The following is a 24,643-nucleotide window of genomic DNA, read 5'->3' as shown; positions in this document are numbered from 1 at the left end:
GAAACTGCGGACCAGGAAGTGCCTGATCGAGAGCCTAGAGTTAAAGAGCGAGGAGAGACTGCAGAGGGTCCAGCCAGGAGAAATGGGGAACTGCGCGGGTGGGGGTGGGGGGGGAGGGCCTCTGCTCCCGAGGAGGTCCGTTTGGCAATCCCATTTCCAGTTCCTCCTTTAGCCCCCTTCCCTGACTTAGCCTCTCAGCCTCACCTTATTTGGTGAGGGTGGGGCAAAGTAGAACGCTCCCAAGCCACCACAGGTGCCCCCCTGTGTACCTCCCCCTTTTCAGGCCCTCAAAACATCCTCATCAGTCGCCGCCCACCTGGCACCTTCCCCGAACCGACTTTCCTCCGGAGTAACGGCCCCAGCGGCCAAAGTAGGAAGAGCAACGAATTTGGGATCGCCTCCGCAGTCCCTCGCATTGTTTTTGTTGTTTAGTCGCTAAGTCGTGTCCGACTCTTTCGCGACCCCTTGGACTGTAGCCCACCAGTCTCCTCTGTCCATAGGATTTCCCAGGCAGGAATACCGGAGTGGGTTGCCATTTCCATCTCCAGGGGATCTTCCGCACCCAGGGATCGAACTTGCGTCTCCTGCATTGCACGCGGATACTTTACCACTCATCCTCATAGCTACCACTGATTGAGAACTCACCCTGTGCCAGGTAACATGACTTTTTTTTTTTTTAAACAGCAATTCTGTTAGGTGATTGCTTTTTCATTTTACAGATAAAGAAATTGAGACTCAAAGGTAATTAAGGAATCTGTACAAAGCCAAACACCTGCCAGAGGCCAAGACCAGACTGGAAATGAGGTCTGACTCCCCTAATCGCTTCTCCGGCCGATCCGGTTGGGCTGCGCGACCTTTGGCCGTTGGGGCACCTTCCTCCTCTTAGCATCACCGACTGCATGGACATGAGTTTGAGCAAGCTCCGGCAGTTGGTGATGGACAGGGAAGCTCGCGGTGCTGCAGTCCATGGGGTCTCAGAGTCGGACACGACTGACCGAGTGAAGGGAACAGAACTGACCACCTCTTAGGGTAGAAGTCTCCAAGCCCCGCCCCGCCCCGCCCCGCCCTCGCGGGCCGACTCGGGCCCTAAGGGGCGGAGTCGGCCAGGTCCTGCAGGTGGGGCGGTGGGCGGGGCCTGGCAGGGGACGGGGCATCAAGGGGGCGTGACCGGAAGCCTTAAAGAGGCCGCGGCGACTGGGGCGGGCGGTAGAGGCCGCCTGTCGCGGCGATCACCTCCTTCCTTTTCGGTCGGGTCGCAGCACCGCCACCATGTCCCTGGCAGCCTCGGCGGGCCGGGGCCCCGGGGCCGTGTGGTCCCCGACGCACGTGCAGGTGACGGTACTGCAGGCGCGGGGCTTGAGGGCCAAGGGTCCCGGAGGCACAAGCGACGCGTACGCGGTGATCCAGGTGGGCAAGGAGAAGTACGCCACCTCGGTGTCGGAGCGCAGCCTGGGCGCGCCCGTGTGGCGCGAGGAGGCCACCTTCGAGCTGCCGCCGCTACTGTCGGCCGAGGCCGCGCCCGCCGCCGCCGCCACCCTGCAGCTCACCGTGCTGCACCGCGCGCTGCTCGGGCTCGACAAGTTCCTGGGCCGCGCCGAGGTGGACCTGCGGCGGCTGCACCAGGATCAGGGCCGCCGGAGGACCCAGTGAGTGTGCGGGCGGGCGTCGAGCGCGGGGAGACGGGCGGTGCGAGCACGAAGCCTGGCCGAAGCGCCGAGACCCTTGCAGAGTGTGTCTCCCCAAGGGGACGGCCGGGGCCACGCCTTTGCAGAGGGGACCCCCGCAACCCCCCCCCCACCCGCTCGGCCGGTTCTAGGATTCTTGCCTAGCTTCTCCTTCTTGGGCTGTCCCGCCCCGGCTCTCCCAGTAGGTCGGTTCCGGTACCTGGGGATTTTTTTTTTTTTTTTTTTGAATCTGCGGGACGGCGCTCAGCGCCTGGCATTTAGTAATCACTTCATGAATTTTTGATGAATTGAAACTATGTGTGGGCTGACGAATTCCTCTTATTAGCTGAGTAGCTGTGTATATTTGATGTACGCCTTAGCTTACGTGGAAAGCCTCCTGGGTATTTCATTGTACTGGACACCGAGCTGTGAATGGCTGGGCCGGGGCGCTGGGAAAACCAACTGGAGCAGTTAAATCCACTGACACTAAAGCCCTAGAGGCTCGCTCAGGGGCCGAGCTGGGGGCGTTACTGTGCGGGGTGGGTGTGGGTGTGGATGGGGTGTGGGGAAAGGGGAATGCAGGCTGCCCAGCGAGGGCTATCCCGTACCCCCACCTCACCACTGCCTTAGGGATCGATCGGGAGAATTTGCCCCTCCCTCCTTCCTCTCCTCTAGGAATGCTGGAGCAGTTTGGTCTTAACTTTCAGACCGAAATACACTAACCGTGTTTGCCCTCGGCCCCAAATTAGTAAGGATTTCCCAGCGATGGCTGGAACCAGGGCCTGCGGTTGGCCAGGCTGAACTGAAAAGTAGGCCTTGTTTCGCTCTGGGGTTTGCAAAGTTCTCTCTGGTCCTACTGAGTGGGGGGTTGGAGGGGGCAGGATGGCTGCCCACCTGTAGCTCCCCTCCCTCCCTAAGATGTTTGTGTTAGGGTATCACACTCCTGCAGGGAAAGCAAAGCAAACCCCTGTGCATTCTGAAGTGTTACCAATTTGTTTTCTCTCAGTGTTTGGAATGGAACATTTGATTATGCTCATCTGGTATACCAGAACTAGCCTCCCTTAGGGCTTCCCCACTGGTTCAGCAGTAAAGAATTGGCCTGCCAATGCAGGAGATGCAGGTTCCATCCCTGGGTGGGGAAGATCCCCTAGAGAAGGAAATGGCAACCCACTCCAGTATTCTTGCCCAGAAATCCCATGGACAGAGGAGCCTGGTGGGCTACACAGTCCATGAGGTCCCACAAGAGTCCCACAAGAGTTGGACACTACTGAGCACATACACACACACAGCCTCGCTTAGCTTAATTGGTTACTTGACTGGACCTTAAATATGTTAGTCATGTTATCACCTAACTCCTGTGGTTTATGAAGCACTCTGATTCACGCTGTATGTTTTAGATATAAATGGTATTTTAACTTTCCCTTGGGAAGGAAGCAGGAAGAACCAGAGGATTTGATGTTACCAGACTCTCTTTTCTGTACGTTCTTGCAAATGTTATAACTGCTTCCTTTATCCAGCCAAAGATGAACAGGCATTTCTGAGCTCGAATCAGATAAAAAGGGAGAGCCTAGAGGAGAGGATGGATGGGGTATCTTTGTGGCATCAGCTTACAAGCTGTAAGGTGAGCAGCAGCATCTTTGCTGACCAGGGGCTGAAGCAGTCCTAATTTTCTGCTTGATTAAATGACATTTGGGGCCTTGGATTTACTGTCCTTTGTCTTGTCCCATCTGAAGATGTGTGAATATCATGTCTGCCTCTACCATCTGTTGCTTCTTATTCCCTTGAAAGGTAGATTGGATCTCCCTGTCAGAGATGGGGATTCCAGATCCCTGGGTCTGGTGCCCACTCTGGCCCTGACTCATTGTTGGGCTTCAGGATGCTCCGTCTCTAAACAACCAAGTTTCCCCATGTACAGATGGAGCTTGTGGCCAGACTTAACTGATATTTATAAGATGTTTCTGGGTTCCTGGATTAATGGAGCCCCATGTATAGATTCAAAAGGTCCTGTTACTGCTTTGGGAGGAATGAAAACCTCCTCAAGTTCCCTATTTCAGGAAGGGTTCAGTCTCTGCACCTTCATTTTCTCATCCTCTCCGATGTAATTCTAAACCTAGGTGATTACTCCTGTCCCTATTATATGAGTTTGTGACCACTTAGTCACAATATCAGCTTGTAGGAAAACCATGCTTAGTTGATTTTTTAATAACTGCAAAGGAAGCCTTCTTCACTCCTCCAGCAATAGGCAAAATCACAAGCTTTCCATCTGTCACTTCCTGGGACTTTCCAAGATGCTGGGGAACTCACTTAAACCAGGCCTGTTTGATGTCCTGGTACATCACTTGGGTGCTCAAGATAGCTGCGATTTGAAGCATAAGATATACGCTGTTGGGTGGAAGTTTAACAGAAAGAAACTGGTTGGGCTAGGAGGATCATTTGAACTGGTTATTAATGGTTTGACTCCGCCTTAGACATTAAAACCAAAACCAAAAGAAAAGCTCACATCTTGGCCTATAGTTTTATGTGTGTGTGTGTATGTGTGTGTGAATGTATGTTAATCTTTACAGAAAACAGTTGTGGTTCAGAAGTTAAAACTCAAGGTGTTAAGAGCTAACTGTGCTGATATTTTCATTTGTTCTTTTAGTAAGACCCCATATATCACATATTTGGAATCAAGAGAATATGCTTTTTGTAATGACTCAGATTTTGTTAACCTCAGATTTAGGGTGATGATCAGTTCAGTTCAGTTCAGTTGCTCAGTTGTGTCCGACTCTTTGCTACCCCATGGACTACAGCATGCCAGGCTTCCCTGTCCATCACCAACTCCCAGAGCTTACTCAAACTCATGTCCAGAGTCAGTGATGCCGTCCAACCATCTCTTGCAATCCTCTCTTGCCCCCTTCTCCTCCTGCCTTCAGTCTTTCCCAGCATCAGGGTCTTTTCCATTGAGTCAGTTCTTTGCATCAGGTGGCTAAAGTTTTGGAGTTTCAACTTCAGCATCAGTCCTTCCAATGAATATTCAGGACTGATTTCCTTTAGGATGGACTGGTTGGATCTCCATGCTATCCAAGGGACTCTCAAGAGTCTTCTCCAACACCACAGTTCAAAATCATCAATTCTTCGGTGCTCAGCTTTCTTTATAGTCCAACTCTCACGTCCATACATGACTACTGGAAAAACCATAGCTTTGACTAGATGGACCTTTGTTGGCAAAGTAACATCTCTTATTTTAGATATGCTGTTTAGGTTGGTCATAGCTTTTCTTCCAAGGAGCAATTGTCTTTTAATTTCATGGCTGCAGTGTGATGATACATATCTTTAGAACACTAAACAGAGATTGACATATAGATAGGATCCGTTTAATAGGGAAGAGTGTATGGCCCCTTTAGGTAAGAAGAAACTGAAATGAATTGATTTTGCACTGATATTAATGCAATTGTCCCTTATATCCAAGGGTGATTGGTTCTAGCGCGCCCCCCCCGCCCCCCCCCCCAGTGCCACAATCTGTGGATGCTGAAACCCCTTATATAAAATGGCTTCATATTTGTGTATAACCTCTGTACATCCTCCTGTATACTTTAAATCATCTCTAGATTACTTATAATACCTAATATGATATATATGCCATGTTGTTGTTCAGTGGGTCGGTTGTGTCTAACTCTTTACGAACCCATGGACTGCAGCATGCCAGGCTACTTGTAAGTAGTTGTGAATACCATGGAAATGCTGGTAAATAGTTGCCAGTGCATGAATTCATTTTGCTTTTTGGAGTTTTCTAGAGTTTTTTTTTTTCTTGAATATTTTTGAGATATTTATATTTTGGTTGAATCTGAGGACCTGTGGATACAGAGGGCAGATTCATCCATACTTCTCTGTGGTCTCAGCTGAGCTTTGGTTAAATGGAAATCAGTTAAGTCCTGTGATTATGAAACACATGAATCTGAGAGGCAGAGTAAGGTGACCAACATGTGGGCTTCTCTGCTGTCTGGTCTTGAGTAGCTTGGGGTCCTAGATTGGACAAAAAAAAAAAAAAACAAAGTCAAAACCAAGCATCTTTTTAGAATACCAACAGCAATAAAAGTGGGGGCAATAATCACTTAAAGACAGATTAAAATAAATATTCAGGCTGGTGACTGGAAGGCCATTGTGTAACCAGATAGGATGAAATTTGATACCACAATAGCCTTTCAGATATGGAGAGAGACTGAATGATGGAGGGTCATTTTCTCATCTTTCCTGAAGATTCAAGAGAGAATTTGGTTGCATATGAAAGGATTTGGATACTGATAAAGGTTAGACATTTTGAAGAACTGTATAAGTATAGTAAGATGGTGTAATATGTTGCCAAAGGAAACTCAGGTGATTAAGAAGAAGGGTGAGACCATTGTTTTTATGGGAGAGTGGGAGGCAGAGAAGTCACGGATGAGCACAAAGATCTCAACTTCACAAATCTGAGCCGTCAGTGTTTGCGCTTATAGAATACCTCTGGGTTTCCTAAGCACTTTTCAGCTTTTTGTAACAGACTGGAAAATTTGAGCAATGCTGTTACTGGTTAAGTATTTTTTTTTTTTTTTTTGAGATTCGCCTTAAAGACGACATTGGGGCTTTACTGGAAACCCTCCCACCTCCAAACTGGCAGAGGCCCCTCCCACCCAGTGTGGGAAACTGATAGCTCAGTGTCCAGGACGGTGATCTATGGGCTCTGGAATAAGTAACCCCAGCCTGTTCACAGTGGGGGAATGGAGTGACTCAGAAGGGGAGGGCGCATCAAAGACACAGTTCCTGTGATGTGAAAGGTATGCTTTTTGTCATATGATTTGATGGTGATTTCATTACAAGTAATTCAGTTAACAATGCGAAAGTTCTCACTGCCTTTTCCCCCCTTGTTTTTAAAGTTCATCCATACCTTTAGTAATTATTTTTTAATACCTACTATTTTTGAGGCACTGGGTAGACAGCATTAACAGTGACGAGCTAAACAGACATGATCCCCGCTTTCAGGAAGCCCAGAGCCTTGTGGGGAGATAGACAGTAAACATACTCTGAATATTCATTGGAAGGACTGATGCTGAAGCTGAAGCTTTAATACTTTGGCCACCTGATGTGACAAGCTGACTCATTGGAAAAGACCCTGATGCTGGGAAAGATTGAGAGCAAGAAGATTAGGGGGTGACAGACGATGAGATGGTTGGATGGCATCGCCGACTCAATGGGCATGGATTGGAGCAAACTCTGGGAGGTAGTGAAAGACAGAGGAATCTGGAGTGCTGCAGTCCACAGGGTCTCAAAGAGTCGGACACAACTTAGCAACTGAACATATATGAACACAAAGATGAGTAATCTTGTGCTGCGATGAGTGTGGTGGAGGAAGAGAACAGGGTATCATAAGAGAAAAGAGCAAAGATTGCAGATGGCCTCTCTGAGGCAGAGACCTGGAGGATAAAGAGGAATTTTTCCAGTGAAAAGTAGAGGAAGGGAAGCAGGCTGTGCAAGGCCCTGAGGCAGGAAGACCTGGGAAGCTGGAGAGGTTGCCTAGATTGAGGCTGAAGAGGAAGGCCGCTTCCTTTAAGAGCAATGGAAACTGCTGAGTGTTGAAAGCAGAGGAGTGATGTGATCCAGTTGTAAAAGTCTGGCTGTCTGATGGAGAGCAGATTTGGAGCAGGTCTAGCCTGGAACCCAAAAGGTGAAATGGGAGGCTCTGGCAGGAGTAGGGTGACAGGCGTGGGCACGGACAGAGGTGGGTGGCTTTCAGAAATATTTCCGAGGTTCAGTTGGCCTTACTGGTGGTGGATTGGATGTGGGTGGGGGTGACGAGAGGAAGTGATAAGAACGAACAAATAAAATAAGGAGAACTTGCTGTTGAACGTGAACCAGGAAACAGTGACAGCTTGCTTTTCCCCAGCAGTCACCGTGATACAAGAGTGAGGTCAACATGTCTTGGCAAAGACAACATGGGCCTTGATGCCTGTGTGTGGAGTCTTCCGTTGGAGCAAATGAGTAGGAAACACCACTGAAACCAGGGCGTGTGCATGTGTGTCCTCAAGAGTTTGCCGTTTTAGCACAGGCCAAGTCTTTGTTTTGTAATAGCGTAACTGCTGTGACCTCACCGGTTGCGCCAACACGGCGGGTGGAGTCACTGCCCCAAGGAACATAGGACCAAGAAAAGGAAAAATAATACACAACACGAGGGGAAGTAAACCCTGTAAATGAAAAACACAACTCTGGAGGCAAGTAAGTCAACCATTCCAACCATGTAAAGGTTTTTCGCATCAGGGGAAGGTGAACGAACAAAAGAGCTTTGTTTGGCTTAACTTCCCTTTGGTTACAAAGACCTCTGTTGTATTTCTACAACCACCATCAGAGGAAGGTTTTTAGAAATAGTATCTCTGTCATTTTAATTGTAGTTATTAACTTAAAAATGTTATGATTACATTAAAAACAATACATGTGCTTATTAAACTGTCATCAGCCGCAACCTATATTTGCTGACATCATTCTTCCGTCCCCCTGGACAATAATCTTTTCGGTCTCCATTTCACCGCTCTGGTTTAAATTGCTCTATGTCCGAGAAAGCTACTTCGCACCCTGTACGTTGGGAAGGATGCTGGCCATGGCTTAGCTCTAGAGGGTTCAGATGTCCTTCACGAACAGAGGGAGTGATTTGAGGGTGTTTAAGGCCTTATTTCATCTCCCAGCTGGGCCCTGGGTGGCCTTTGGTTCAGAGCCTACTTGGATCTCTAAGCCTCAGGGCCTTTGAATTCCAACAGAATTAACAACCAGAAGCTTGATCAGCCTTTGAAGAAAACCAGCATCCGTGTGGAAAGACTTGGTGAGCGGGTTGTGCTCCCCTGAAGGGGTCTTAGGTCGGACCTCTTGCCGCAGCTGGCCCAGCAGGAGACCAGGCCAGCTGGCCCGCTTTCCCTTGTGCAGGGCCCACTGCCGTCTCTTCATTTGCTGTGTGACCCAGCCCAGGTGTTCCGACATCTCTGAATGGGCAAGTTGCCGTCCCTGGAGACATAGGGCAGGCGGTCATTTGCCAGTGGGACATGGAGAAGCGTTTAATCTTTGTTAAACACTTCTACCCCACAGACTGGGGCCCTGGCAGGCTCCTGCACCCATGGGGTTCTCCAGGCAAGAATACTGGAGTGGGTTGCTATTCCCTTCTTCAGGGGAATCTTCCCGACCCAGGGATCGAACCTGGGTCTCCCACACTGCAGGCAGAATCTTTACCGTCTGATGTACCAGGGAAGACTCTGCTTCCTGGTGGGGAAGCAGAGCATCTGACTCACCTGGTTATCAAGGTGAGTCCCAAGGAGAAGGAGAAAAAAAACACATACCGAGAGAATTTCAAAATCCTGTTCTAACAACAAACTTCAGTAAGAATGAAGAGTTCCTTTCGTGTAAGAGGAAACCCCACAGCCCGGTGCTATGAGAGGCAGCACCCTTGAAGAAACAGCCTAGGGGCCCGCCTGTTCCTCACACAGGACACAGTATTCCGGATCACAAGAGGCCTTTTCAGACCAGGCCTCTGGAGGCTGTGGTGGTTCTCCCTGGGCTAGCCACGTCTCTTTTAATAAAAAGAAGTTTAAAATTAGTGTTCTAATTTCAAAAATTTGTTGTTGTTTAGTTGCTCAGTCGTCCCTGACTCTTTGCAACCCCATGGACTGTAGCACGCCAGGCTTCCCCGTCCATCGTCAGCTCCTGGAGTTTGCTCAGTTGCATGTCCATTCAGTCGGTGATGCCATCCAGCCATCTCATCCTCTGTTGCCCATTCTCCTCCCACCTTCAGTCTTTCCCAGCATCAGGGTCTTTTCCAATGAGTCAGCTCTTCACATCAGGTGGCCAAAGTATTGGAGCTTCAGCTTCAGCATCAGTCCTTTCAATGAACATTCAGGATTGATTTCCTTTAGGATTGACTGGTTTGATCTCCTTGCAGTCCAAAGGTACTCTCAAGAGTCTTCTCCAGCATCAGAATTCAAAATCATCAATTCTTCAGTGCTCAGCCTTCTTTATGGCCCAGCTCTCACATCTGGACATGGCTACTGGAAAAACCATAGCCTTGACTATTTGGACCTTTGTTGGCAAAGTGACGTCTCTACTTTTTAATCTGCTGTCTAGGTTTGTCATAGCTTTCCTTCCAAGGAGCACGTGTCTTTTACTTTCATGGCTGCAGTCACCATCTGCAGTGATTTTGGAGCCCAAGAAAATAAAATCTGTCACTGTTTCCACTTTTTCCCCTTCTGTTTTGCCATGAAGTGATGGAACCAGATGTCACGATCTTAGTTATTTGAAAGTTGAGTTTTAAGCCATCTTACATTTAGCTGAGTGGATTAGAGATGAAGGGTGGCCTCGGTGTGAACTTGGGGTCTGGCTTGCCCGTCAGCGCCGCTGCTCAGCACCGGAGAAGCAGGTCACCTGGAGCCCGGGGGCTTGCTGGTGCCTTTGGCAAAGGAGCCGCTTTTAGGCACTAATGAGATGAGAAATTCCTTTCCTGCAGAGAGAGGCGTGTAGATAATCTGTTAGAGAGAAATCAAGGGCTTTCGTCTCCAGGGTGTCCCTGAGGGACACATTTAGGAATGTGCCCATGGGGAGAAAGAAGGCAGCTGGAATTAAGTGTCTTTTCCTGAATGCTGCCCTCTCCAGTGGAGCCGAGGGAACACGTTTTATAAGAAATCCCAGAAAACCTTTCTAGAGGTGTGACGGCTGCACGCTTTGTTTTTAAACTTCTCGTTTATTAAAAGAGACGTGGCTAGCCGGGGGAGAACCACCACGGCCTCCAGAAGGCCTGAAAAGGCCTCTTGTGATCCTGAGTACCGTGTTCTGTGTGAGGGACAGGCGGGCCCCTGGGCTGTTTCTTCAAGGGGGCCGCCTCCTACAGCTCCGGGGTTTCCTCTTACACGAAAGGAGCGCTTCATTCTTACTGACGTTTGTTGTTAGAACAGAATTTTGAAATACTCTCGGTATGGATTTTTTTTTTCCCCCTCCTTGGGACTCACCTTGATAAGCAGATGAGTCAGATGCTCTGCTTCCCCAACCAGGAAGCAGAGTCTTCCCTCGTGGCTCAGATGGTAAAAGAGTCTGCCTGCAGTGCAGGAGACCGGGGTTTGATCCCTGGGTCGGGAAGATCCCCTGGAGAAGGGAATGGCGACCCACTCCAGTGTTCTTGCCTGGAGAGTCCCATGGATGGAGGAGCCTGGTGGGGCCCTGGTCCGTGGGGTCGAAAAGAATAGTTAGACACGACTGATCGACTAACACACACGCTCCCCACCAGCGGTTCCCAAAGAAAGAAGTGTGAGTCTGTCTGGGGGGCTGAAAGAGGACCGAAAGCTCTTTGATGTCGACTGTGCTGAAGTTTGTCTTCTTTTGTCCTGGCCAAGAGGTGGTGAACCAGACCATCTCATTTCCTTTCTCCATCCTTAAGGTCTGTGTGCCTGAGTGACAAAGGACCCTCTGGAGACCCTTCTTTGGCAGATCACGTAAAATACATTACCTTGGGGCAAAAGGCAAGGTACCTGATCTGATGTTAGAATATTAATGTTTGTGGTTTTTTGAGATATGGTCAAGTAAAACATTGGTAACTAGATGGTAGCAGGAGTGGTAGACTTACATGTTTATAAATGTGTTAATTTTTCTAGTTCTTAGCGAATCTTAAAATACTGATGCTTGGTTATTTCCTGTAGTCTTTACCTACAAGGAGTTGAGTATTGCTCTCAACTTAGAAAATATGCCTTGATCCTTACCCTTCAGCCAGCTATGTCATCTTGGCCTGTGTCTGAAATCATTTGGGGGCCCCGTTTCTTGTCTCCCCCACTTCTGTAGAAGCTCTGAAGAGTTCTGAGGGTCATTAAATCTCATGATAAATTACGGAATTACATACTGATCACTTCATGAAGGACAGGGAAGCCTGGCGTGCCGCAGTCCACGGGGTCACAAAGAGTCGGACCAGACTGAGCGACTGAACAGCAACATGATATTTTAAAATACCGTATCTGCTTTTTAATTTTGGAAATTGTATCATACAAACTGATTTTGTGATTGAGTCCCCCCCCCCCCCCACTCCCTTCAAATGCAAATCATTGTTATTTGTTTGATGGTGTCAGTTTGGATCCCTGGGAATACCATCAGTCTGAACTGTTTGTATCTTAAATTCCATTCTGAGAACCATGTGCATGGCTGAGTGATGGTATAAATGCACTCACTGAATATCACGCAGCCATTAAAAATGGTGGATATGGGGACTGTACGACAGCTATATTTAACACACTACAAATAGAATTGCATGTGTTCTCTGGCTATTACCAAGTCATAGTCATAGCTAACACCAAGTGTTTATTAAGTGACAGGCACTGTTCTAAGCTCTTTACGTATATTAAGGCATTTATGCTCAGGTGGTAAAGAATCTGCTTGCAATGTGGGAAACCTGGGTTCAATTCCTGGGTTGGGAAGATCCCCTGGAGGAGGACATGGCAACCCACTCCAATATTAGTCCCTGGAGAATCCCCATGGACAGAGGAGCCTGGTGGGCTACAGTCCATGGGGTTGCAAAGAGTTGGACAGGACTGAGCGACTGAGCACACACAATCTTTGTAACATCCTTTGTAAGCACCTTGTCGTAGGTGCTTTTAACCTTGTTTCAGAGGAGGAGCCAGAGAAGTCAAGTAATTTGTCTGAAGTCTCTCAGTTAAAACATGCAGGAAAAAGACGTCAAGAAAATACATCAAAAGGGAATGGTTGAATTAGCATTAAAGAGAGTCAGTTAAAATTTTTTTTCCTATAACCTGCTTTAATTACTTTCTAAGGGACTTTCTGTTGAGCAAATAGTCTCGCAAGATCAAAAGCATTTTCAACCTGCTTTTTATATGATCTCTCCTTTACCATATCATTTTCTAACTGTTTAGGATTGAATTTGGTGGCTACAGATAGCCTTTCAGTGCTGCCAGGATGGCTGTTTCACGGATTAGGATCAAAAAGGAACCATTTGCAATCCTCATAATTTACCACCAAGTAGCTGGCAATGGGCAGATGGGAAAGTCCACGGGGGGAGGGGAGTGGGGCAGTGAGAATGGCTGATCAGTGATTCTGTATTCAGAGTTAGGTAATAAGGACCAGCTACCTCGGTCAGTAACAAAACCTGTTAAACTACTTAGCTTCTGCCGGGTACACCCCACAAACATTTTATAGGTCTTAAACGTCTTTGTCCCTGTTTGCTATGCATTACTTCTGTACTACCAAGAGAAGAGTCTGGACACTGCACCCACGTGGAGTCACTCCTTCTCACAACCCCTTTTAGATATCCTCCTCTGCTGACCCTGCGAGATTCTCAGCCTTATTTTTCTTCCCCGAGGAAGACAGTGAAGGAACTGATTTTTAAAATTTTTCCATCAAGTGCATCCTCCATCTCAAACACATGAAACTCAGGTGCTGTTCTGTTCTTCCTACTTCTCCCCTCACCTAAGGCCATGACCCCTTGTGTCTTGAAGTTCAGTTACCATGGGGATGACTCACGCTACAGGTCAGGGTGGAGATTTTGCACCGGAAGGGAATGAGGCGGTCTGCCCTTGACCTTGGAGCCCGTATAGACAGGATCCCTTGAAATGAACACTACCATGTTAAAATGAGGAGCTAGTGGTTGTCTTTGCCTTTGTGTTTCGTGGAGCTTCCTGTGTCTGATGGGAGGGTAGAGCCTTAATTCATTTTGAAGGTCCCCAAGTAGGTGGTTTTTATAGCCCCTTGGGATTTCACTTAGCTTAGAAACTTCTTTGTGTATGACAGTCCTTATTTGTTGGATTCCCTGGTAACTCAATGGGTCAAGAGTCTGCCTGCAATGCAGGAGACCCCGGGTTCGAACCCTGGGTCGGGAAGATTCCCTGGAGAAGGAAATGGCAACCCACTCCCATATTCTTGCCTGGAAAATCCCATAGACGGAGGAGTCTGGCAGGCTACAATCCATGGGGTCACAAAGAGTCGGACACAACTGAGTGACTTCACACATGTCCTTATCTGTGATGAAAGTGTATACGCGAGCAGGAATTTCTTTTCATGTTCAATTATTTTCTCACGCTTCATAATCAGAAAGAAAAAACAGCCGTTGGCTCAGTGTAACAGACACTCCGTGACCGTCGGGTGAGCCTGTCCCCTCTCCCACTGTCTGGCCTCTCGGTTCTGTCATTCCAGTGCCCGCCGAGCCAGAGCACATGGACCGCATCTTTGTAGCCATCATTTCCCTGTCTCCGTCTTGAATCTCTGAAGCGGTCATTTTTTTTTTTTTTCTGTGTCTACCCTCTGGAATGTTTTAAAGGAAAAACATGCCTGCTTCAGCTGCAGACAGATTATTTTGGAGGCGTACCGGCCCGTCCTTTACACAACCGTAAGCCCGCATGTCTGCTGGGATGCACTGCGAGACCTTTCATTTCCCCAGAGCAGGAACCACACTGCCCACATTCCGATCGAGGGCCCCTGGGATCAGCTTTCCTTGTCCTGAGAAACCTACATGCTGAGGCGAACCAGCCCTGAGAATTGCGCATGGCTGGGTTGTTTTAGCTGTTTCAAAACCGGAGTGTTTAAAAACCCAGGAGATTTGACAGTGCGTATCTGGACTCTAGTCCCCCAGCCAGGCCCCTCGGGAGGCAGACCCTGTGTCCTGATTCTGTGTTTCCCTTCCTGCGCCCTGTTCATTCTTTTTTTTTTAATGTTCCCTTGCTGCTTTCTTCATAAAACATCTTTTTGAAAGGGTAAAAGCCTTAAATGAATTTTTCTGTATTTTTAGCTGTTTAGCCTTGGGTTATGTTTGACCAAGAAGACCCCAAACCAAAAAAAAAAAAAAAAACCAAACCCCAAACAGTAGGGCAGCCTGTTTGGATAACAGGCATTTTTTGCTTGAATGTTTATTCCCAAGACCCTCGCCTGACTGAGGGACATGGAAATTAAAGTTTCCATTTTGGACCATTTTGTATGATTGGAATTTTTACCCCATGCCTGTTATTACTTTTTCGTTTGTTTGTTTACAGAGGTATACTTTATCAATTCATTGTAGGTCATAGCATAAGAGAAGAGGTTTTTCTGCAAAACAAAGATTAAAGTTAGTATATTTTCCCCAAAGTCATAAAGTTGTAAACCATATTCATCAGTTCATTCCGTCCCATGTAATTGATTCCTGTTGATCTGGATGAAGTAAACAGGTTTTTCAGTCGAGTTTTGTCGTTTATTGGGCTTCCCAGGTGGTGCGGTGATAAAGAATCTGCCTGCCAATGCAGGAGATGAGAGTTTGATCCCTGGGTCAGGAAGATCCCCTGGAGTAGGAAATGGCAACCCGTTCCAGTATTCTTGCCTGGAAAATTCCAGGGACAGAGGAGCCTGGAGGCCTACAGTCTGTGGTGTCGCAAAGAGTCAGACATGACTGAGCACAGCAAAGCAAAATTTTTGTCATCTGTTACTCGGTTCAGTGGTATTATCTAAAGGCTATCAGAAACTTACATTTGTTAAGATTAAGTTCCTTTTACGAGTCTTCTTGAGAATCTTCATTTTGTAAAAGCATCATTGTAAAATAACAGTTGCTGTTATTACTTTAAAATATAGTTTATGAAAAAAAAATAGTTTATGTACGTGTCCTGTCACTTGCTGTATATTCAAAGATCCTTTTAACTTTCGAAGAACTAAATTTTAATTATAAGTAAGGATGATTGCTTATAGAGGGGATCCTTTTATTTTTCACTTTTTTGATAGGTTGCAGGATTTTTTTAAGAATACAGGCTTAAAAATAAACCTTCTGCATCAGAATTATGGCTTTCTGTCTGTACTCTGCCCTTTGTACTGGGAAAACCCAGCCCTAATTTCTGAGATAACTCAAGCTTTCTGGACTGACGTGAAGGGTGGTGCTGGGTCCTACCCAGGCTGACATCACATGCTGTGTGGCCACACTGGGATCTGATTATTTATGAACTACTTCCTTGACATGCTGGAATTAAGTGCGCTGAGAATCAAGCTCACAGAAGCACTGAAAAACTGAACTGATGCTTCAGTGTTGAAACCCACAAATATGTCCTGGTTTGGAAATTTTTAGGGTGAGACATTTCTGGATTATGGTTTTCATGAACTATCAAATTATTTGTGTGTCAAAGCTCCTTTGCTTTAACTGTGTGGATTTAATGATCAGGATAATGTTGCTGAAAGAGTTCCTATCTTCCTTTCCAGCTTTGATATATCCAGCCCAGATTGAGAGGGGTCTGCCTCCCTGCCTGTGATTCAGCCCGCCTTTCACATCCTTAAATAGTCCAGTGGCTGTTCTTGGCTACCTGGCCTTTGGTTTGGGGTTTGCTGGTGAAAATAAGCAATCGGAACAGTCGAAGTGCATGTTCACACCTCCTGGTGGCGTTGGAAATTTCCAAAACAAATCCCACTCTTGTGCCCAGGGACTGAACCCAGGCATCAGGTGGTAATAGGCCCTCAGGGAGGATCCTGGGGTTGGCTGCAGCTTCATTCAGAATAAACAGGCTTTGGCGTTGATACTTTGGGGAAGGCGGCCCCATCCAGGGGAATGGGCAAGTGGTATTCTTTGAAGGTCGGGAGTCTTTGCATCCCCTGGAGGGTGAGCAGAGAGGCTGTGTGGAAGAGCTGGGAGGAGGCCCCGGTGGAGAGGTGAGGTCTCCCCTTGTGGCCTGTGTGGTCATTTGAGCCTCTGAGTTCAGTTCTCAGCAACTTCCCCTTTTCAGGTGCCTACCCTTGGTATTTACTAAGGCTAGCACTCCTCATCACCAAGGCCACCACGTTAGCACATGACTGTCAGGAGAGAAAGATACAAATAATCCTCTCAACATCTAAATGACAGATATGCAAACTGTTCTCCTTGAGGCCCTGGACGTGTAATGGAAACACACCAGGCTGGCGAGGCGAGGCTGTCTGTAAAGATCTTGCATCTCCCTTCTTCTCCAGCTGTGAACTGTAGTTTTGAAAATCCTAAACGATTTCTTCTAAAGGTCCAAAACTGAAGCTCCCACCATGTTCTCAGGTCTTGGTTGTATTTTGCCAACCCAGTATAAGTCCTCGATGACACAGTGTGCTGGACTTCACGTGCAGCCTTGTGACTTAGGGCTGAGGTGGGCTATAGGGGCTTTCCCCCTTCTCCTCTTTTGACTTAGAACATTTAAATTGGAAGCTTAAGTCTCCCTCAAAAACAATGTTAATTCCAGCCTGTTTTTCTGTGTATCGTAAAAGATGGCCCAGGCAGGATGAGTTCAGAGAGAGTGCTGAGCTGGAATCTTGGTGTAGAGAAAGGAGCTTTGGGGGAAATTGCAGAGCTGGTTCAGAGTCCTGGGTGTGCCTTGTAACAGTTGCAAGACCTTGTACAAGTTACCTAACTTGTGAGCCTCAATTTTCCTTATCTGTAAAGTGGGTATACTGTCCACTTCATGCCATTCTCTTGAGACTTAAAGGAGGATGTTTCTCAGTGCGTTTCTGCTTCCCTTAAATGCAGAATGAGCTACGACAGTGGGGGCAGCAATCCACCCGAGTGAGTAAGACAAGCTGAAGGTGAAAGAGGAAATTGTGTTTATTTGGGCAAAACCATCATTTCCTTAAAGTCCATAGCCCTCCGCTCTTAAATAGGTCACCGAGAAGAGCATCAGAGTGTGGTTCTCAGCGTGTGAGCGTGACCCCGGGGGTGACTGTGGGGAGGCCCTGTATTTGGAGTTGTTTGTTCAGTGGAAGTCGTGCCACTCACCGGGCTCACATTTTTGCAATTCACCCGATGGAACATGCCAAGGAGAAGTTTCCTTTCTCTGCAGTTTGTCTTTCACGGGCTGATAGAATATCATTTGCCATATCGTGAGGTTGTTTGCAAAGGACCGAGTGAAATACTTGAATCATGTTTGAAACACTCCTTTTTCTGATCGTTAAGCTGGAGATGAGTGTCTCCTCTTGTTTCTCGTTTTTCCCCATTGTGGTAAAATACATACAACAGAAGTGACCATTTTAACCATGTTCATGTTCTGTGGCTTTACTTACTTTCACATCATCAGCTGTCACCACCACCCAGGTCCAAAACTTTTCATCCCCCAGCTGACGCTCTGTACCCGTTAAACACTAACTCCTCTTCATCCCACTCCCATTGTGGCCTGGCACCCACCATTCTCTTTCCTGTCTCTGAAACTGACTTGCCTTAAGCTACCCTGGCGGCTCAGATGGTAAATAATCTGCCTGCAGTGCAGGAGACCCGGGTTCAATCCCTGGGTTGGTAAGATCCCCTGGAGAAGGGAATGGCAACCCACTCCAGTATTCTTGCCTGGAGAATCCCATGGACAGAGGAGCCTGACGGTATAGTCCATGGGATCGCAAAGAGTTGGACACAGCTGAGCGAGGAACACTTTCGCCCAGGGAAAGCCTCACATCCCTGGAATCATGCAGTACTTGTCACTTTGTTTCTGGCTTAATTTCACTCTTTTTTTTTTTTCTTTAATAGATATTTTTTTACTGTGTTTTGCAGTTTCCATTACTCCCTGGCAGGGACTGTTCTACAAACCCTTGTTTTTCTCTGAGATACTCTTGTAAATTTGTACTTTATCTTTGTAACTGTTTTACCCCTTTGAAGGAAAAAACCAGTCAGAGCCAGTCATAGGAAATGATTTGATGGAATGTGTATATTATTCTTAAAATAACTCTCTACTGACTCAGGATTTTAGGTGACTATACACTAAGTACCGCTGGAGAAGGGAATGGCAACCCTCTCCAGTATTCCTGCCTGGAGAAGTCCATGGAACTAAAACTGCGAGTTCTGCCCTCCCCTCCCCTCCCCTCTCCCCACCTTCCCCGAAGAAGGGAGCGTAGGATGTGTTTGTATATGAGGCTGGCAGTAGCAGAGAGGGGAGGCCAGATAAAGGACTGTGAACCCTGTTTTAGGCTCTTCAGTTCAAAGGTAACCTCTCAGCCTTTCTCCTCCTAGGTGGTACACCTTGAAATCCAAACCGGGGAAGAAGGATAAAGAGCGAGGAGAAATTGAGGTTGACATCCAGTTTATGAGAAACAACATGACAGCAAGCATGTTTGACCTTTCCATGAAAGACAAGTCTCGGAACCCGTTTGGGAAACTGAAGGACAAGATCAAGGGCAAGAATAAGGACAGCGCGTCCGATACGGTGTCAGCCATCGTTCCCCGCGTGACGCCCTCGGCTGACAGCGATGACGAGTCTCCTTCCAAAGACAAGAAGAAGAAGTCAAAGATCAAGGCCTTGTTTTCCAAGCCCAACCTGCAGAGAACGCCGCTTTCCCAGTCCATGTCCGTCCTGCCGACCTCAAAGTCAGACAAAGTGATGCTTCGTCCTGGAGACTTCGAGTCCCGGTGGGAGGATGATGACGAGGACGAGTCCTCCTCTGCCTCGGATGGTGAGTCCCCTCCTCCTCCTTCGCACGTGGCTTCTCCCCCTCCTTTGCTTTGGGAGAGAAGAAATGAACAAATCTTAGGAGAACGATTTTCATTCAGTTCCTCAGTTGTTAAAATGATGGTGGTGGTGGGGGGGATGGTGTAGATGGTGGCGATTACAGTAGTGGTGATGGTGATGGTGGGGGATGCTGTAGATGGTGGTGGTTACAGTAGTGGTGATGGTGATGGTGGGGGATGGTGTAGGTGGTGGTGGTTACAGTAGTGGGATGGTGATGGTGGGGGATGCTGTAGATGGTGGTGGTTACAGTAGTGATGGTGATGGTGGGGGATGGTGTAGATGGTGGTGGTTACAGTAGTGGGATGGTGATGGTGGGGGATGCTGTAGATGGTGGTGGTTACAGTAGTGATGATGATGGTGGGGGATGGTGTAGATGGTGGTGGTTACAGTAGTGGGATGGTGATGGTGGGGGATGGTGTAGGTGGTGGTGGTTACAGTAGTGATGGTGATGGTGGGGGATGGTGTAGGTGGTGGTGGTTACAGTAGTGGGATGGTGATGGTGGGGGATGCTGTAGATGGTGGTGGTTACAGTAGTGATGGTGATGGTGGGGGATGGTGTAGGTGGTGGTGGTTACAGTAGTGGGATGGTGATGGTGGGGGATGCTGTAGATGGTGGTGGTTACAGTAGTGATGGTGATGGTGGGGGATGGTGTAGATGGTGGTGGTTACAGTAGTGGTGATGGTGATGGTGGGGGATGGTGTAGGTAGTGGTGGTTACAGTAGTGGGATGGTGATGGTGGGGGATGCTGTAGATGGTGGTGGTTACAGTAGTGGTGATGGTGATGGTGGGGGATGGTGTAGGTGGTGGTGGTTACAGTAGTGATGGTGATGGTGGGGGATGGTGTAGATGGTGGTGATTACAGTAGTGATGGTGATGGTGGGGGATGGTGTAGGTGGTGGTGGTTACAGTAGTGATGGTGATGGTGGGGGATGGTGTAGGTGGTGGTGATTACAGTAGTGGTGATGGTGATGGTGGGGGATGGTGTAGATGGTGGTGGTTACAGTAGTGGGATGGTGATGATGGGGGATGGTGTAGATGGTGGTGGTTACAGTAGTGGGATGATGATGGTGGGGGATGCTGTAGATGGTGGTGGTTACAGTAGTGGGATGATGATGGTGGGGGATGGTGTAGATGGTGGTGGTTACGTAGTGGTGATGGTGGTGGTGATGGTGATGGTGGTGATGGTGCTTTTACTGATGGTGCTGGAGATGCTGGTGCTGGTACTGGTACCAGTGGTCATTGTAGTGGTGATGATGGTGGGTACTTAAGAATACTAACAAAGGTTAGGAAGCCTTCCCTATTTCTAAGTCCTCTAGTTTCTGGGAATGTGTAAATTCCTTTCTCATAATGTCTGGCTGTATAACTAATGAGCGTTAGTACAAACTTTTGGGGCTAGCACGTAAGGTTTTGATTTTGTTTTTTGTTTTTAGATTAAGGATAAAACCATAGAACCTTACAATAATTCTGATAGTTCATTAATTCATTGGGTATTGTATTGAGCTTCCATGAAATACATTCCTAATGAAAGCTGAGGAATCCAGTTCCCTTGACTCTGAATCAACTGGGTATTTTGAAATCCAGTGACCAGTTCCCTACTACTGGCCAGATTCTGCAACCCAGCCACGAGCGCTGCCCTTCTCCCTGGTCCTTGCAGTTTCCTGACCTCAGCACCGTTGACAGTGGGGGTGGATAGCTCTTTGTTACGGGAGCCTTCCTGTGTTCTGTGGCATCTCTAGCAGCGTCCTGGCCTCCGCCTGCTGGATGCCATAGCACGCCCCGCCCAGCTGTGACAATCAGAAAAAGGACTCAGATGTGCTTTCCCTTAACTTCTAACCTCCTTGGTTCTTGGGTCTTCTCCCCGCAGTCTTGTCTCACAAGAGGACAGCAAGCGCAGATCCTAAGCAGCTGAACCAGGTCAATTTCAGCCTCCCCAAGAAGGAAGGCCTCTCCTTCCTGGGCGGCCTCCGGTCTAAGAACGACGTCCTCTCCCGCTCGAACGTCTGTATCAACGGGAACCACGTCTACGCGGAGCCGCCCGAGGCCAAGAGTGAGACCAAGGACGGCTCCCCGTCGCCCTCCCCGTCCCCCCAAGGCCTCAGGAAGAAGCGGTGGTTCTCGTCTTCGGAAAACCTGGCCTCTCGGCCTTGGAGGGAGCCTGGGGAAGCAGGCCCTGTGCCTCCTGAGTCTTCCCCAAAGGATGCCCTCAAGTCTATGTCCCTGCCATCCTCCCAGCCGCAGGTCAGCAGGGACCTTTGGGAGAACGCGCCCCCGGCGACCTTGGAGGCTGCAAAGGAAACCAAAGAGAGCAAGAAACAGGAGAACAAGAAGTCCGCTCTGCTCTTCATGGTGCCGGGAAAGAAGGATCCGGCCAAGGGCAGCGAGGGTGAAAGCCCTCCCGCCATGGCCTCCGGGAAGGAGAGAGAGGGAGAGCCTGCCGCGCTCAGGGCCGGGGAGCACCAGCCAGGGCCTGCTGATGACCTTGCGAAGAGATCGGACAAAGAGGCCGCGCCTGTTGCCTCCGGACCGGGCCGAGCGCCGAACCCCTTTGGAGATGGGCCGCTCCCAGAACCAGAAGCTGACCCAGAGCCCAAGGCTGCTCCTGTCCCACCTGTTCTCTCACCCAGGGCTCCCCAGACCAGAGCCGTGAAACCCCGGTGAGTCTCGGCCCTTCCTGGCAAGAAGGCCTACTGTGGAGCAGGCCTTGCCTGTTGGTCTGTGGTGGTCCCTGTAGCAGCCGGGGGTTTACTAGTCTAAGTCACTCTTAGCCAGCCGCTACGTGTCCCAGCCCGGGGCCTCTGCCAGCAGGCGTGGTCCGTCCCTTGTCCGGTATATCCTCTGTAAGTATCTTTGCCCCAGATATCTTGGCCACAAATGTTTCCCCTGCAAATATTTTCTGCTTCTGGCAAAAGTTCGCAGGACTGGTCTGTCCATCTCAGTGAGATAAGCAGAGCGCAGTGGAGCACCCAGGTTTTGTAGCAGATTCTGAGTGTCAGGGTCTGGGAAGAACACCAGGTTTGCGTGGTGGTGGTGTGTGCAGAACTGGGGATCAGTCTGTTCTTCCCGCGTATTCCGTTGGAGGCAGATGTAATCTCTCCTCCTGGCACTTTGGTGTGGGTTTGCTGCCACAAGAGCCCCTTGGTCCCCTGTCGAGTATGTCTGGGCGGTCCTCTATGTGTTTACTCTGCAACTTGTTGCAAGAGCCTCGGGGGTTCTGCTTTTCGGCATGACTCATATTCACTGTCATGGTATTCCTAGTGGCCGGGGTGGGAGAGACTTTTTTTTGAGATTCTGCCTACTTTGAGTTCATAGACACACACACACAGACAGACAGACACACACACACAGACACACACACACACGCAGACAGACAGACACACACACTGCTCCCCTTCAAAATCTGCCTCTTGCCCTGTGGTGCGCTTTGAATGGCTTTGCGTTTTTTTAGATGGTTTTTTTTCTTATCACCAGAAGAGACTGCGGGCTGTTGCTTTCCCTGGACCTTTTTGTTTCTGTTGCAACAGACCTTTCTGTAGCAGATGTGCTTGGTGATAAAAAGCATGCCTTTTATGGGTTAAGTACTGGTGTTCCTTCTTTAACTTCTGAAGGTACTGCCCCCAGAATATATTAAAAAAAAAAAAAAAAAGAGTCCTTGTCTTTGGAAAGACTGTAGTTTTACATATCTCTTGCCTCTCATGTTGCATCTGCACCTGACCCGCAGGTTTTATTTTGTCCTTTTTGCAGGCCGGAAGTGTCTCCAGAGGCTCGGCCCGCACCCAGGCCCCCTCCTTCCACTAACTCTCCCCTCTTTCTTTCCGCTCTCCCTTCCGGCTCTGGGCAGATACCTGTCCCTTCAAAGCAGGGGTGTGACTCAGAGACACCGTCCTCTGAGTCCCCTTCAGGCTGCTCCTCTATCTCCTCTCCCATAGTGGCCCCCATCTCCACATCCACCCCAATTAAGAACTGGCCCTCTGCAGACCCGGGCCAGGCCGGCTCCAAAGAACCACCTTCGCTCTTGGAACTAGAGCTGGAAAAGGAGACTTGGACACGAGTTCCAAACACTGATCCCCACGCCATGGGCTTGCTTTCCAAGCAGACACCTGTTCCGGTGACTGGAGGGAGGGAAGACTATTCACCAGGCAAGACCAGTACTAACGACCCGGCACAGTCTCCCCGGACACAGCCTGAAGAGGGGCAAGAAGGAGGGCTTCTGGGGTCTCCCCGGCAAGAACCACAAGGCAATATCGCTTCATCGGATGAGGCCCGAGAAGTAGCATCTGCCCTTGAGCCCGGAAGAGGCAGGAGGGGCAGCCCCCCTGGAAAGCTCCCAAGTGGAGAGGGCCTAGACTCTGCGGGGGACGCAGGTGAGGGTGGCAGGCTGAGTCCTGCAGTTAAAGAAACGGGGGAGTCAGCCCCCACACCCGACTCTGCGATGACGCAGGGACATGAAGAGATGAGTCCAGATGCCTATGACAGCGGAAAGGATAGCAAGAAGCAGGCATTGTTTTCCAAGCAGCTCTCCGCGGAAGAGGCGGGGGAGGAGGCCCCCAGGCTGGTCCACGGGGACAGAGGGGCCCCCCAGGAGCCAACGCCACCAGGGGCCGCTCCCAGAAATGTGATGGACGCGGGAGACTCCCAGGAGGGGGCGGCCACGACCCGACCACAGCCCGCCGCCCTGGCAGCTTGCACTCCCCGCCCCTCCTCCAAGGGGAGCTTCTCCGGGGGTCCCCAGCGGGCGACCAGCTCAGGGAGGGACAGTCCCCTCTTCAGGAGTCAGGGAGACGACACCCGGATGGCATGGAACCAGAGCAAAGCCAGTGACCACGAGGGTCTGCTGTCCGACCCCCTGCGGGGCCTCCAGGCCCCCTTCGAGGCCAAGTCCGCCGGCGCGGCCCATCTGGACCTGACCCTGCCCTCCATCCCCGAGGTCGAGTCGGACGACGAGAGAAGTGATCAGCTCGAGGACGGCGGAGGGGTGGCCCTGGTGGCAGGCCAGGGAGGAGGGGCTCCATCCTCCAGTGCAGGGCCTGTCCAGCCTGAGACAGACAGGGCATCCAGTGAGGAGGCCGGCGGGTCAGCAGCAGAAAGCCTGCGTGACCCCAAGCTGGGAGCACCTGGAGCATCCAGAGCACCAGCCCCGGCTTCTGCAGAACAGACACCCGGTGACGGCAGGGAGGCAGGACCAGCGGGAGATGGGAGCCCGCCTCGGCCTCCATCCGCTGCCCTGGGGTCCCCTGTGTCCAGCTCCCCCTCCCTTTCCCCGCTTCCTGCCACATGCTCCTTACCCCCCTCTGCACACTCTGACACCCCCCACACCAATACAGCAGAATCTCAAAAAAAAGCAACAGCCGAGGGCTCCGCGGGTAACGTGGAAAATCCCGGCAAGAGGAAGCCGCTTCTTCAGGCCCGGGTCTCCCCCTCAGAGACACAGCCGAGCGCTGGAAGCAGGCCGGCCAAGCACAGGTGAGAGCCGGTGCGGAGTGGGGGGACCGTCCTCGGGAGTGTAATCCAGCCCCCCGCCGACCCCCCACCCCTGCTTCTGTCTCCGGCGCGAG

General features: G+C 49.6%; 1 protein-coding gene across 2 annotated transcripts in view; it reads left to right on the top strand.

Moving 5' to 3' along the window:
- Window positions 1-1,169: 1,169 nt before the first annotated feature.
- Window positions 1,170-24,643, top strand: part of RAB11FIP1 (RAB11 family interacting protein 1) — a 35,883-nt gene continuing 12,409 nt past the window's right edge. Inside the window, exons 1-4 of one of the 2 annotated variants that reach the window (XM_043893709.1) lie at window positions 1,170-1,646; window positions 18,595-19,034; window positions 20,956-21,745; window positions 22,833-24,551. In XM_043893709.1, coding sequence (XP_043749644.1) covers window positions 1,270-1,646; window positions 18,595-19,034; window positions 20,956-21,745; window positions 22,833-24,551 — 3,326 coding nt within the window. In that variant the 5' untranslated portion in view covers window positions 1,170-1,269. The remainder of the gene's footprint in view (window positions 1,647-18,594; window positions 19,035-20,955; window positions 21,746-22,832; window positions 24,552-24,643) is intronic. The other variant, XM_043893710.1, reaches the window with a different exon arrangement.

Source organism: Cervus elaphus, chromosome 32 (assembly GCF_910594005.1).
Source record: "Cervus elaphus chromosome 32, mCerEla1.1, whole genome shotgun sequence".
In the NCBI taxonomy this organism is placed as follows: Eukaryota; Metazoa; Chordata; class Mammalia; order Artiodactyla; family Cervidae; genus Cervus; species Cervus elaphus.
Note: the sequence above shows the minus strand (reverse complement) of the source record. Positions and strands in the feature narration are given on the sequence as shown.